The sequence below is a fragment of the Oncorhynchus clarkii genome, chromosome 14 (genome assembly GCF_045791955.1).
Source record: "Oncorhynchus clarkii lewisi isolate Uvic-CL-2024 chromosome 14, UVic_Ocla_1.0, whole genome shotgun sequence".
NCBI classification, from domain to species: Eukaryota; Metazoa; Chordata; class Actinopteri; order Salmoniformes; family Salmonidae; genus Oncorhynchus; species Oncorhynchus clarkii.
In genome coordinates, this window is record NC_092160.1 from 31,042,623 (window position 1) to 31,057,218 (window position 14,596).

Sequence of the window (14,596 nt, forward strand, 5' to 3'; positions counted from 1 at the left end):
ATGGTGAAGAAAATGCCCTCTCTTCTTGGACAGTTATATAAGTGCACAGAGCTTACCTTTAGTAAGTGTAAAACTACGAGTAACCACTAGGTGTCACACTACCCCTGTAGATGTATTCTCCGTCTATGAAATCACTTCTCACCGTTGGCAAGTAATCTTTAGTCAAGCTAAAAACAATGTCATTTGTGGAATCTTGCTGGCATTAGGAGTGTCCTTGCTGATAGCTCAGCGACACAGTATGGTGTAGTGCATCAAACCAGGTTCAAACCCAGTCAGTCACTGGAGCAGCAAACAAACAGGGAAACAAGACATTGCCTTATTTGAACAGAAGGATTAGTACACAGACAGGATATTACATCACATTACAGGATAAGGATATCCTGTCGAACGTCCACATTGACCTTAGAACACAGTTCAGTATATAGAGGTTTTAATTTCAACAGAAGTACAGTTATATCAATGTGGTTCAGTTTTTACAGAGAAATACAACGTAATAATTCCCAGTGCTCTTTGATTACATCAAAACATATACATAGACTTCTCGACGATCCCCATTCACAGTTTCAGGATTTGAATAGGCATTACTTAGTTTCAGGGTTGTTTTTTTCCATTTCTACAACAAATCAAAACAAACCTAATCGAAGGCCAGAGAGAAAATATATGTTCCTGCTATTTGTACTGTACAAACATGGTGATGACATTTCAGACTGACAGATAAAATAGAAGTCATACCAGAGTCCACCCCCCCCCCCATTCTAGATGGCAATGTGAATGTACAGTGAATAGCCTAATAGCTCCAACTAAACTTGTTACTTGTCTTGTTACCTGTTTCAGTGTCCATACACTAGTACCCTGATTGTTCTGAAACCACATACTACTGTATAACCAACTAGAGAAAAGCAACAAGGATTTGTAATGATGACTGTGTGTACGTCCCAAATGGTACCCTATTCCCTGTTTAGTGCACTACATTTGACGAGGGCCCATGGGGACTATATAGGGAATAGGATGTCATTTGGGACGAAACCAGTGCATCATATGTATAATGGCTGCTACAGATTTCTCCTTCCTTCCAGCCCTAAATATAGACTCACCCGGCCAACAACAGACACCCGGCCAACAACAGAATCAAGGGCTTATACTGTCAATGACTAAAACAACAACATTAATATCAACATAATACACCATATTACATTTCATAAATATTTGTGATAATATTGGAAGGAAAATAAATAGTGTCTCTCCAAAATGCACCTCAAAGAATCCATAACTGTGTTGAGTAGAGCTGCTGCCATGAATAGACGGAGTACATGAATGTATTCAGGACCATGGTTACATATAGCTCCTCCTACCAGGTTTCTTATTGGTTCAGCATAAATACATGCGAACACCATGAACAGTAGATAAATCTCCTATGTTGTGTGCCGATGCCATAGAAAATGACCCATTTACCTTGAATCTGTTCTGTAGGAGTGGTAGGATATTCTATCAATAGTCAGTGTGTGGCAGAGAACTAACTGATCAAATGAACACATGATTTATCAAAGTATTAACTAGAGTCCAGTGTTATGTTAATGTCTTAACCACCAATCAATTAATTATTGATTGCTAGCAAACCACAATCAAGTGTTATAATAATATTACTAAGGCATGACTGTGGATTAATATTCTCTACTTCTCTACTGTCTGCCATGAATACATATAATCCCTTGAGAGAGGGAAACAGAATATTATGGCCTAGAGAAATCATCATATCATTACATGGAATGAAACAGTGGAAGGTTGTAAAATAATGGCAAACATGTTGGTTGTTAAAAGAGAAAACCTTCAAATAGTTCATCTCATGTGTCATGCAGAACTCTGAATGTCATAAAACACCATGATATGATGATAATGATCTACCTGGTACTGAGGATAGAACTGGGTCTCTGGTACTGAGGATAGAACTGGGCCTCTGGTACTGAGGCTAGAACTGGGTCTCTGGTACTGAGGATAGAACTGGGTCTCTGGTACTGAGGATAGAACTGGGTCTCTGGTACTGAGGATAGAACTGGGCCTCTGGTACTGAGGCTAGAACTGGGTCTCTGGTACTGAGGCTAGAACTGGGTCTCTGGTACTGAGGATAGAACTGTGTCTCTGGTACTGAGGATAGAACTGGGTCTCTGGTACTGAGGATAGAACTGGGCCTCTGGTACTGAGGCTAGAACTGGGTCTCTGGTACTGAGGATAGAACTGTGTCTCTGGTACTGAGGATAGAACTGTGTCTCTGGTACTGAGGATAGAACTGGGTCTCTGGTACTGAGGATAGAACTGTGTCTCTGGTACTGAGGATAGAACTGGGTCTCTGGTACCGAGGCTAAAACTGGGTCTCTGGTACTGAGGATAGAACTGGGTCTCTGGTACTGAGGCTAGAACTGTGTCTCTGGTACTGAGGATAGAACTGGGTCTCTGGTACTGAGGATAGAACTGGGTATCTGGTACTGAGGCTAGAACTGTGTCTCTGGTACTGAGGATAGAACTGGGTCTCTGGTACTGAGGATAGAACTGGGTCTCTGGTACTGAGGATAGAACTGTGTCTCTGGTACTGAGGATAGAACTGGGTCTCTGGTACTGAGGATATAACTGGGTCTCTGGTACTGAGGATAGAACTGGGTCCCTGGTACTGAGGATAGAACTGTGTCTCTGGTACTGAGGATATAACTGGGTCTCTGGTACTGAGGCTAGAACTGGGTCTCTGGTACTGAGGATAGAACTGGGTCTCTGGTACTGAGGATAGAACTGTGTCTCTGGTACTGAGGCTAGAACTGGGTCTCTGGTACTGAGGATAGAACTGTGTCTCTGGTACTGAGGCTAGAGCTGGGTCTCTGGTACTGAGGATAGAACTGGGTCTCTGGTACCGAGGCTAAAACTGGGTCTCTGGTACTGAGGATAGAACTGGGTCTCTGGTACTGAGGATAGAACTGGGTCTCTGGTACTGAGGATAGAACTGGGTCTCTGGTACTGAGGATAGAACTGGGTATCTGGTACTGAGGCTAGAACTGTGTCTCTGGTACTGAGGATAGAACTGGGTCTCTGGTACTGAGGATAGAACTGGGTATCTGGTACTGAGGCTAGAACTGTGTCTCTGGTACTGAGGATAGAACTGGGTCTCTGGTACTGAGGATAGAACTGGGTCTCTGGTACTGAGGATAGAACTGTGTCTCTGGTACTGAGGATAGAACTGGGTCTCTGGTACTGAGGATATAACTGGGTCTCTGGTACTGAGGATAGAACTGGGTCCCTGGTACTGAGGATAGAACTGTGTCTCTGGTACTGAGGATATAACTGGGTCTCTGGTACTGAGGCTAGAACTGGGTCTCTGGTACTGAGGATAGAACTGGGTCTCTGGTACTGAGGATAGAACTGTGTCTCTGGTACTGAGGATAGAACTGGGTCTCTGGTACTGAGGATAGAACTGGGTCTCTGGTACTGAGGATAGAACTGGGCCTCAAATGGCACCTTCTTCCCTTTACAGTGCCCTACTTTTGAACAGGAGCCTTGGAGCTCTGGTCCAAAGTAGTGCATTATATTGGGGATTATGTTGTCATTTGAGATTCAAACTAGAACTGAAGCAACACTGTTGGCAGTCTCCAACGGAAAATACTAATATTGTAATATAATATATGATCTGTTGTTTATACAGTATGCACATATAGCTAGCTAGCTGCTAGTCACAGGTAGTATGACTGTTCTGTCTGTTTCCTCACCATTTTATGTCAGTTAGCTTCTCTAAAATGTGGAAGTTGAACTGGAAAATTAAAAAGTAATGTAAATAAACCAAATACTGACTAACTATATAATCATCTCCCACCATTCTGTCCTTCTGTCAAACCCCCTACATCTTTCATTAATACACTGAGGAGATCAATAGGAAAATGTATTAAAATCTAAATTAACTGATTTAATCTACATTTAATTTAACCTCTACGGGATCGATTGAGCTAACGCAGGCTAATGTGATTAGCATGAGGTTGTAAGTAACAAGAACATTTCCCAGGACATAGACATATCTGATATGGGCAGAAAGTTTAAATTCTTGTTAATCTTACTTCACTGTCTAATTTACAGTGAAAGAATACCTTGCTATTCTTTGAGGAGAGTGGACAGTTATGAACTTGAAAATGTATCAATAAACCAATTAGGCACATTTGGGCAGACTCGATACAACATTTTGAACAGAAATGCAATGGTTCATTGGTTCAATCTAAAACTTTGCACATACACTGCTGCCATCTAGTGGCCAAAATCAAAATCATACCAAACCTGGAATAATACATTATGGCCTTTCTCTTGCATTTCAAATATGATGAAAAAAAAGCATGTTCTTTTTCTTTGAATTATCTTTTACCACATCCAATGTGTTATATTCTCTTACATTCATTTCACATTTCCACAAACTTCAAAGTGTTTCCTTTCAAATGGTATCAAGAATATGCATATCCATGCTTCAGGTCCTGTGCTACAGGCAGTTAGATTTGGGTATGTAATTTTAGGCGAAAATGTAGGTTTTAGATAGTCTTAGGATTCGTCAGGTAAAAAGAGTAAAATGTCCCTGATATTCAACAGATGCTCTGGTACTACAATAATCATTTTTGGGTTTGCTAGGGGGTAAATGCACCAGTCAAGCACAACAACCTCCGCTCACATGGAAACAGCCTGACCTATCCTGGAATACACACTGCATATGTGAGCAGAGGTTGTTGTGCTTGACTGGTGTATTTAGAGATATTTAGAAGGATATTCTGAGTGATATTTAGAGTGATATTCAGTTTGGCTCCCAGGCTCCTGCCCTTCATGTTTCTGTCTGTCTGGTTTCTCTAACACTGGGAATTCCCACTCGCAGGCACAGAGCATCCCAAATGGCACCCTATTCCTTATATAGTGCACTGCTTTTGGCCAGAGACCTATAGGGAATTGGTTTGCCATTTGGGACGGCCCAGAAAGACGAGAAGTCCTACACTGGAGTGGGAAAGAGAATACATGCCTGAATCATTGTTGCTGCATGAATAGATCCAGTAATCACTAGTGGGACGCTGGAAGGCACTGTTAGGGTATCTCTGTTAGATAGCATCTCTGTTACGGCATCTCTGTTAGATAGCATCTCTGTTAGGGTATCTCTGTTAGATAGCATCTCTGTTACGACATCTCTGTTAGATAGCATCTCTGTTAGGGTATCTCTGTTAGATAGCATCTCTGTTAGATAGCATCTCTGTTTGGGTATCTCTGTTAGATAGCCTCTCTGTTAGGGTATCTCTATTAGATAGCATGTCTGTTAGGGTATCTCTGTTAGATAGCATCTCTGTTAGATAGCATCTCTGTTAGATAGCATCTCTGTTAGGGCATCACTGTCAGGGCATCTCTGTTAGATAGCATCTCTGTTAGATAGCATCTCTGTTAGGGCATTTCTGTTAGATTTCATCTCTGTTAGGGCATTTCTGTTAGATAGCATCTCTGTTAGGGCATCTCTGTTAGATAGCATCTCTGTTAGATAGCATCTCTGTTAGGGCATCTCTGTTAGATAGCATCTCTGTTAGGGCACAGTGTGTCCCAAATGGCACCCTATTCCCTACTTTTGACCATGGGTACTGGTCAAAAGTATTGCACTGTATATGGTATAGGGTGCCATTTGGGATGCATTTTGTTAGGGCACAGTTAGATCAGAGATAGCCTCCTGCAGGCTTTTGTTCCAGCCCTGCTCTAACACACCTGATTCAAGATAATCACGGTCTTGGGGATCAGCTGGTTAGTAGAGTCTGGTGTGTAGGTGCAGGGTTGGAATAAAATCAAACGGGAGGGTATCTCTCCAGGAGGAGGGTAACTTTCCAGGAGGAGGGTAACTTTCCAGGAGGAGGGTAACTTTCCAGGAGGAGGGTATCTCTCAAGGAGGAAGGTATCTCTCCAGGAGGAGAGTATCTCTCCAGGAGGAGGGTATCTCTCCAGGAGGAGGGTAACTTTCCAGGAGGAGGGTATCTCTCAAGGAGGAAGGTATCTTTCCAGGAGGAGGGTATCTCTCCAGGAGGAAGGTATCTCTCCAGGAGGAGGGTCAATTTCCAGGAGGAGGGTAACTTTCCAGGAGGAGAGTATCTCTCCAGGAGGAAAGTATCTCTCCAGGAGGAGGGTAACTTTCCAGGAGGAGGGTAACTTTCCAGGAGGAAGGTATCTCTCCAGGAGGAAAGTATCTCTCCAGGAGGAGGGTATCTCTCCAGGTGGAGGGTATCTCTCCAGGAGGAGGGTATCTTTCCAGGAGGAGGGTATCTCTCCAGGAGGAAAGTATCTCTCCAGGTGGAGGGTATCTCTCCAGGAGGAGGGTATCTTTCCAGGAGGAAGGTATCTCTCCAGGAGGAGGGTCAATTTCCAGGAGGAGGGTAACTTTCCAGGAGGAGAGTATCTCTCCAGGAGGAAAGTATCTCTCCAGGTGGAGGGTATCTTTCCAGGAGGAGGGAATCTCTCCAGGAGGAAAGTATCTCTCCAGGAGGAAAGTATCTCTCCAGGAGGAAGGTATCTCTCCAGGAGGAGGGTAACTTTCCAGGAGGAGGGTATCTCTCCAGGTGGAGGGTATCTTTCCAGGAGGAGGGTTGGCCACCCTGATCTAAAGCAATCATTCTAGGAACACTTTCTAGAGATACCAGGAATCAAATCATCCTTTTATCACATTTGTTTTACTGAAATAAAAAAACATAAATTACACACCATACAAATAAAATCTAAATGATTTCTTCTTCAATAATTAATTTATATAGGGCCTATGAGAAGGCAAACAAATGACATAAAACTATATAATAATTGTTTTATATCACATTGTCGTGAGTATTGTAGATACAATGATATATCACATTGCACAAGTTGGCATACTGTATTTGATTTCCATCAACTGGTATCATCTGATAAAAAATCTGTTTCTGTATTTGTGTCTAAGTATGAACATCGCTTCCATTAATATGACAGAGTTGATCATTAATATGACAGAGTTGATCATTAATATGACAGAGTTGATCATTAATATGACAGATTTTATAACTAATATAGAAGATTTGATCATTAATATGACAGACTTGATGAACTTAAATTCAAACTTTGAAACAGGAAAACAAAGACCTATAAACAGAGATATTCAGTGGATATTTCTCTCTAGTTTACAACATTCTCACCCTTAAAAAACATTGAACTTTTAGGAGAAGCTCTTCTACAGAGCAACCTTCAGTCGTGAGTGGATACATTTTCATACTGGGCCACCAAGGGAATGGAAACCACAACCCTGGCATTACATGCACCATGCTCTACCAACTGAGCCACATCAGAACTTGAAATGAAACCCGACACCAGTTGATATTAGTGGAGGCTGCTGAGGGGAGGACGGCTCATAATAATGTCTGGAACGGCGTCAATGGAATGGTATCAAACACATGGAAACCATGGAAACCATGGAAACCACGTCTTTGATGTGTTTGATACCATTCCATTGACGCCGTTCCAGACTTTATTATGAGCCGTCCTCCCCTCATCAGCCTCCCCAGCAGCCTCCGCTGGTTGACACCATCTCCAATAGTGTAGTATTCTTACTTATGTCTAAAACAAGGGAACACACACAACTGTATGGTTGGCTCTGCTTCCTCAACATATGCAGAATTTTAAAAAACGAGAAAAAACCTATTTGCTTCATTGTGAAAGTCAATTATTCGACAGCTGAATAAAATGAAAAAAAGAAAAATTATCTGTCATATAATTTTGTCATTTTGTCATTTCTGTCATGGAATTAGATTATATGTGTTAGTCCGATCAGACAGACAGGTGAGACAGACAGGCATTCTACCTGTCTACAGCTCAGTACTCAGATATTTTACCTGTCTACAGCTCAGTACTCAGACAGACAGACATTATACCTGTCTACAGCTCAGTACTCAGACAGACAGACATTATACCTGTCTACAGCTCAGTACTCAGACAGACAGACATTATACCTGTCTACAGCTCAGTGCTCAGACAGACAGACATTATACCTGTCTACAGCACAGTACTCAGGCAGACAGACATTCTACCTGTCTACAGCTCAGTACTCAGACAGACAGACATTCTACCTGTCTACAGCTCAGTACTCAGACAGACAGACATTCTACCTGTCTACAGCTCAGTACTCAGGCAGACAGACATTCTACCTGTCTATAGCTCAGTGCTCAGACAGACAGACATTATACCTGTCTACAGCACAGTACTCAGGCAGACAGACATTCTACCTGTCTACAGCTCAGTACTCAGACATACAGACATTCTACCTGTCTACAGCTCAGTACTCAGACAGACATTCTACCTGTCTACAGCGTAGTACTCAGGCAGACAGGTGAGACAGACAGACATTCTACTGGTCTACATCTTAGTACTCAGACAGACAGGAACATGAAACCCTTTGTGACCCAACACTCAGCCTCTGTGGATGGACGCAATGATTATACCCTGTCAACAGTGTTTGGTGTGTAGTAGATTATGTAAATGTTGTATTGATGTTACGGCTATTGATTATTTCCCTGACCTGCCGTAATATCATGGATAATGGCAGACATCCAATTAGATGTCTAACCTCACTAAACAAAAACATAGTCAGATAGAAGGGAGGGGACAGAAAGAGAGAGACAACTAAGATAGAGGGAAAAGAGAGACAGAGAGAGGGGAAAGAGACAGATAAGACAGATATAGAGGGGAATGGGGATTGAGACGAGAGAAAGAGAGAGGGAGGGAGGGAGAGAGAGAGAGGGAGAGGGGGAGAGAGATGGGGGAATAGAGAGGAGACAGATGGTAAAGAGAGAGAAAGAAAGGGAATAGAGAAAAACAGAAAGCACAGAGAGAGAAATAGACAGAGTGAATAGAGAGTGAGAGAGAGTGAGAATGAGAGAGATAGACAGAGGGTAAAGAGAAGAGAGAGAGAGAGAGAGAGAGAGAGATAGACAGAGGGTAAAGAGAGAGAGATAGACGAGAGAGAGAATGAGAGAGATAGACAGAGGGTAAAGAGAGAGAGAGAGATAGATAGACGAGAGAGAGAATGAGAGAGAGAGATATGGTCTGACCAGTCTTTAATGGGACAGTCGTCAGTGATGCTGACGACAGAACTTCTGAGAAACATTAGAACCGGCCAACAGCTCTCCTGTCAGTTAAAGTGGCACCCCACCTACCAAACAATATAGGGAATAGGATGCCATTTCAGCCTCATCGTTGCAGTGCACACTCACAACAACATAATCCTCACAGACACACACATCAACACAGCGCCTGTCATCTACACAATCATACTGTACTGTAGATAGGTGGACTCACTAGTTCTGGTAAAGAAACATTAAATATGCTTACTTCAAATATGGAAAAGAGGCAGAGCCTGAAAAGAACAAAATAAAAGCTATCTCCATGAATCCAGGACATTCAGATGGCGATGGTGGGGTTGAGGGATGTAGTAGTAGACTCCTGTACAGTACAGTTCAGTATGGAACAGGAGTGTCTACTGAAGGAGAGAAGCATTGGAACTCAGAACCAAGAACAGTTAGAATGAAGTGAAGAAGTTAGAATCCATAGTTCTCCAGTCTCCTGGGTGACAACTCACAAACTCAGTCTCCACAATGAAACTCACAAATAAACATCATTGGTCCTTCTTCCAGTAGTTCTTTTTTTTGTCTTCAATTATTTTTCACAGGACAACGATGTAATCTTCCAAATATTTTAGTTTGAGTGTCTCTCAGAAAAAAATAGATGGTCCTTGGAAAGAGTCTGTTTCTCTATTTCTTAAAAGGTGTTAATCTAGTAAAATTGTTGTGCCAGAAAGGAGCCTGGCCTCGTTTGGATTGACTCAATTCAAAAACCTCTGCATGTGCCAAGTCCTTTGCTAGGTCATACTGTTCCAGGGGTAGGGGATCCTGGGGAGGGGGGTAGGAGGGGGGCACGCACCTGTTCACACCTTGAAGGCAGGTGCAGAGTAGGGGGCGGGAAGGAGGAAGAAGAGTAGGGGGCAGGAAGAAGGGAGCAGAGTAGGGGGCAGGAAGGAGGGTGCAGAGTAGGGGCAGGAAGGAGGGAACAGAGTAGGGGGCAGGAAGGAGGGAACAGAGTAGGGGGCAGGAAGGAGGGAACAGAGTAGGGGGCAGGAAGGAGGGAACAGAGTAGGGGGCAGGAAGGAGGGAACAGAGTAGGGGGCAGGAAGGAGGGAACAGAGTAGGGGGCAGGAAGGAGGGAGCAGAGTAGGGGGCAGGAAGGAGGGTGCAGAGTAGGGGCAGGAAGGAGGGAACAGAGTAGGGGGCAGGAAGGAGGGAACAGAGTAGGGGGCAGGAAGGAGGGAACAGAGTAGGGGGCAGGAAGGAGGGAACAGAGTAGGGGGCAGGAAGGAGGGAACAGAGTAGGGGGCAGGAAGGAGGAAACAGAGTAGGGGGCAGGAAGGAGGGAACAGAGTAGGGGAAGAGGCAAATAGTAGAATCAAAGGGGTGGAGAAGTGGATAACCAGAGAAACATGGTCAGTATTGGATCAGAAACAGAACATTGTACACAACATCTAGTCATGCTTTCACAACAAACAAGCAACTACAACTATGCACTACGTTGTTCAGCACTGTGTTACTATTGTAGCATATAATATTATGATCATATGATGATGCTTGAGGATGGAAAATACACATCTCTGCTCTAGTAATGACACAAGGGAGAACTAGAGATGCTATTCAAACAATCCTTGAATCAGGCAAACACGAGGACCCGGGGAAATAACATTCTTCCAGCACATATATGAAATCAGGCGTTTCCATTGACGAAGGAGAGTGTTCCGTCTTTGCTGATTACGTGTTTGATTGAATAGCACCCTAAGACTACGCAAATTAAGAGCAATCAAAATAGATTTATAAGAATAGAAAGCTGTTGGACTACGATCTATGAGCATTACAACAACTACTCCACAGCCAATATAAAACTGTGAATAATCAATATTTGATGATGGAAAGTTTTAAAGTTGCCATGGCATCTTGAAAAACACAGTGTCCTTCTTCGTATTTTTTAACTGATTATAGACACGGTTTCTCTATGGAGATCTTGGAGAGCCTTGAGAGTAAAATAGAACATACTAGATCAACATGCTCTAATGCCATTGGTAATTATAGTAGTAGTAGATTTCTTATCAGTTGCCATGGCATCTTGTTGCATTATCTCTACAGTAAACAAAACTCTAATGAATGATATACCTTTATCATTTTCAAACCATGTCCATAAAACAAGGCCCTCTTTCTCAAGATGATATCTAACAATGAATCTGAAAATTCAAGAGCAGTACTTCACCTTGTGCCAACCGTGTAATACACACACAGTTACTGTCAAACCACGATGTAATACACACACAGTTACTGTCAAACCACGATGTAATACACACACAGTTACTGTCAAACCACGATGTAATACACACACAGTTACTGTCAAACCACGATGTAATACACACAGTTACTGTCAAATTACGATGTTATACACACACAGATACTGTCAAACCACGATGTAATACACACACAGTTACTGTCAAACCACAATGTAATACACACACAGTTACTGTCAAACCACGATGTAACACAAACACAGGACAGTACAGTACTGTGACACACCAAACCAAACACAGAACAACACAGTTCTGACACACATCTAGGGCTCTATTTTAACAAGCCTAACCCAGTGGTAAATCTCAGAGATGGCAGTAGCGCTATAGGTCAAAATATTTGTACTATTTTCACAGACAGAATTATGAGTGCAGTAGCTGGCGGTGGTGTGAAACGGCAGGGTTTTGAAGAATAAACAACCTGTAGGTGTGACTAGGGCCTGGCCACTCACTGGCCAATCCATGTGTTCCATGGCTTAGTCTACTGCATGCATTTGTCTCGAGTTCTGTAAGTTATTGACAATCTTTAAGTTTGGCTGGGGACATGGCATATTTTCCTCCTGGTCCATAATATATTGATACTACTACAGTTTACAGTATATTGATACAACGTTTATAGTATATTGATACCACTACAGTTGATAGTATTTTGATACTAAAGTTTATAGTATATTGATAGTACTAAAGTTTATAGTATGTTGATATTGCTACAGTTTATAGTATATTGATACTACAGTTTATAGTATATTGATACTACAGTTGATAGTATTGTGATAATACTACAGTTTATAGTATATTGATACTATAGTTCATAGTATATTGATACTACAGTTTATAGTGTATTGATACTACACTTTATAGCACGTATATTGACACTACTACCGTTCATAGTATATTGATACTACAGTTCATAGTATATTGATACTACAGTTTATAGTATATCAATACTACAGTTGATAGTATATTGATACTACTACAGTTTATAGTATAGTGATACTACACTTCATAGTATATTGATACTACTACAGTTTATAGTATAGTGATACTACACTTCATAGTATATTGATACTACTGCAGTTTATAGTATATTGATACTACCGCAGTTTGCAGTATATAGATACTAAAGTTGATAGAATATTGATAAAACAGTTGATAGTATATTCATTCAACAGTTTATAGTATATTGAGACTACTACAGTTTATAGTATATTGATACTTCAGTTTATAGTATATTGATACTACTACAGTTGATAGTATATTGATAGTACAGTTTATAGTATATTGATAGTACAGTTTATAGTATATTGACATTACTACAGTTTATAGTATATTGACACTTCAGTTTATAGTATATTGATACTACTACAGTTTATAGCATATTGATACTAGAGTTTATAGTATATTGATACTAAAGTTTATAGTATATTGATACTACTACAGTTGATAGTATATTGATAGTACAGTTTATAGTATATTGACATTACTTCAGTTTATAGTATATTGATACTACTACAGTTGATAGTATATTGATAGTACAGTTTATAGTATATTGACACTACTACAGTTTATAGCATATTGATACTAAAGTTTATAGTATATTGATACTACAGTATATAGTATATTGATACTACAGTTTATTAAATAGCAAAGGCTACAATAACTTAATAGCAACAGTAAATTAAAAAACATCCAGTATTTGCTCAATAGCCACACTTGGGAGTGTTGGCAGTCAAAATGGTTGTATTTGGCTTCACCAAGCCTAGCCGACAAGCGCATCGCAATTCTCCTGAAATAAAACATTATAGGTTCCTGTAAATTGTATTGTATGTGTGAGACAGGTTCTCAATAAGCCAGATATAGCCTAGGACTACCGCCGATGCTGCATTATAGGACTGAACATTTGAAATAAGTTTGGAGCGTCTTTGGTCACCTGAGGAGATGGGCTCTTTGGAGATGGGAATGGATACCTGAACAATTGAAAGGTAGCAAGCAGGTAGGCATGTGTGTGTCTGTTTTTGGATGTGAGGTATATTTTCAATTCAAGGCACTCTGACGGATAGAACATTTAAACACCTTTTATGGATCGGCTGCGTTGCCAGGCCAGGATAAAAAAAAACAAGACGTATTGCTGTTGAACCAGCCTTAGTATCCTAGGCCCAGGGTAAGGGTAGCACTATGTAGGGCCCGATATGAAATGGACAAACAATAATAAATAAAAAAAACAGCAAGAATATTTATAAATAGGGTGGGGTCAGAAGTATGATGTCATAATGCGCATCTCTCGTTCCATGGCACTGTGTGCACAGGTAGGTCTAAATGTCTTTACGCATAACACTGGCACATCTATACAAAATACTAGGATACTGTCGATTGTATCGTTGCCTATGTGCGAGGCAGATCCTCAAAACAATCTGCCGTTGATAAAGCATTTATAGGAGGACTGAATAGTTTGGAGGAACTGGTTATCAAACGAGGGGCTCTATTTGAGAATGGGGATGGATAATCTACTGAACAAGCTAAATGAAGTATGCAGGTATGTCAAAATCTCCTAAATATTTCACGTCACTCTCAGTAGACCATTTAAAAGGCCTGTATCCAGAGGCTACTTGGCTAATGGCCAGGATAAGTGCAATGCTTATAAACCAGGCTTAATTAAGGGGAGGGTAGGCTACACTTGATTTTTTATCAAATGAAATAAAATGGGGAGGGGACCAAATTTCATTCCAATAGAGCCCCTAGACTGAGGAATGGGCCATCTTAACAGAAACAACATTCACAGAGAGACCACACACATCTGTTGATGTGTCTAACGTTACAAAACACACATCACATCAACAACGGCAAACACACATCTGTTATGATGAGTCTAACGTTACAAAACACACATCACATCAACAATGGCAAACACACATCTGTTATGATGAGTCTAATGGTACCAAACACACATCACATCAACAACGGCAAACACACATCTGTTATGATGAGTCTAATGGTACCAAACACACATCACATCAACAACGGCAAACACACATCTGTTATGATGAGTCTAACGGTACAAAACACACATCACATCAACAATGGCAAACACACATCTGTTATGATAAAACACACATCACATCAACAACGGAAAACAACACACATCCAACTGGCGTTCTTTACACCTTCTGCATTTTCACTTGA

General features: G+C 41.2%; 1 protein-coding gene across 22 annotated transcripts in view; it reads right to left on the minus strand.

Moving 5' to 3' along the window:
- Positions 1 to 14,596, minus strand: part of LOC139366508 (uncharacterized) — a 105,791-nt gene that overhangs the window by 9,489 nt on the left and 81,706 nt on the right. For 16 of the 22 annotated variants that reach the window (XM_071104064.1, XM_071104069.1, XM_071104067.1 and 13 more), the window contains one exon: positions 420 to 9,973. The exons of 5 other annotated variants lie outside the window; for them this stretch is intronic. In XM_071104064.1, the coding sequence (XP_070960165.1) occupies positions 9,795 to 9,973 (179 nt within the window). In that variant the 3' untranslated portion in view covers positions 420 to 9,794. Of the gene's footprint in view, positions 1 to 419; positions 9,974 to 10,173; positions 11,306 to 14,596 lie in introns of those variants that run through there. One more of the 22 variants, XM_071104053.1, reaches the window with a different exon arrangement.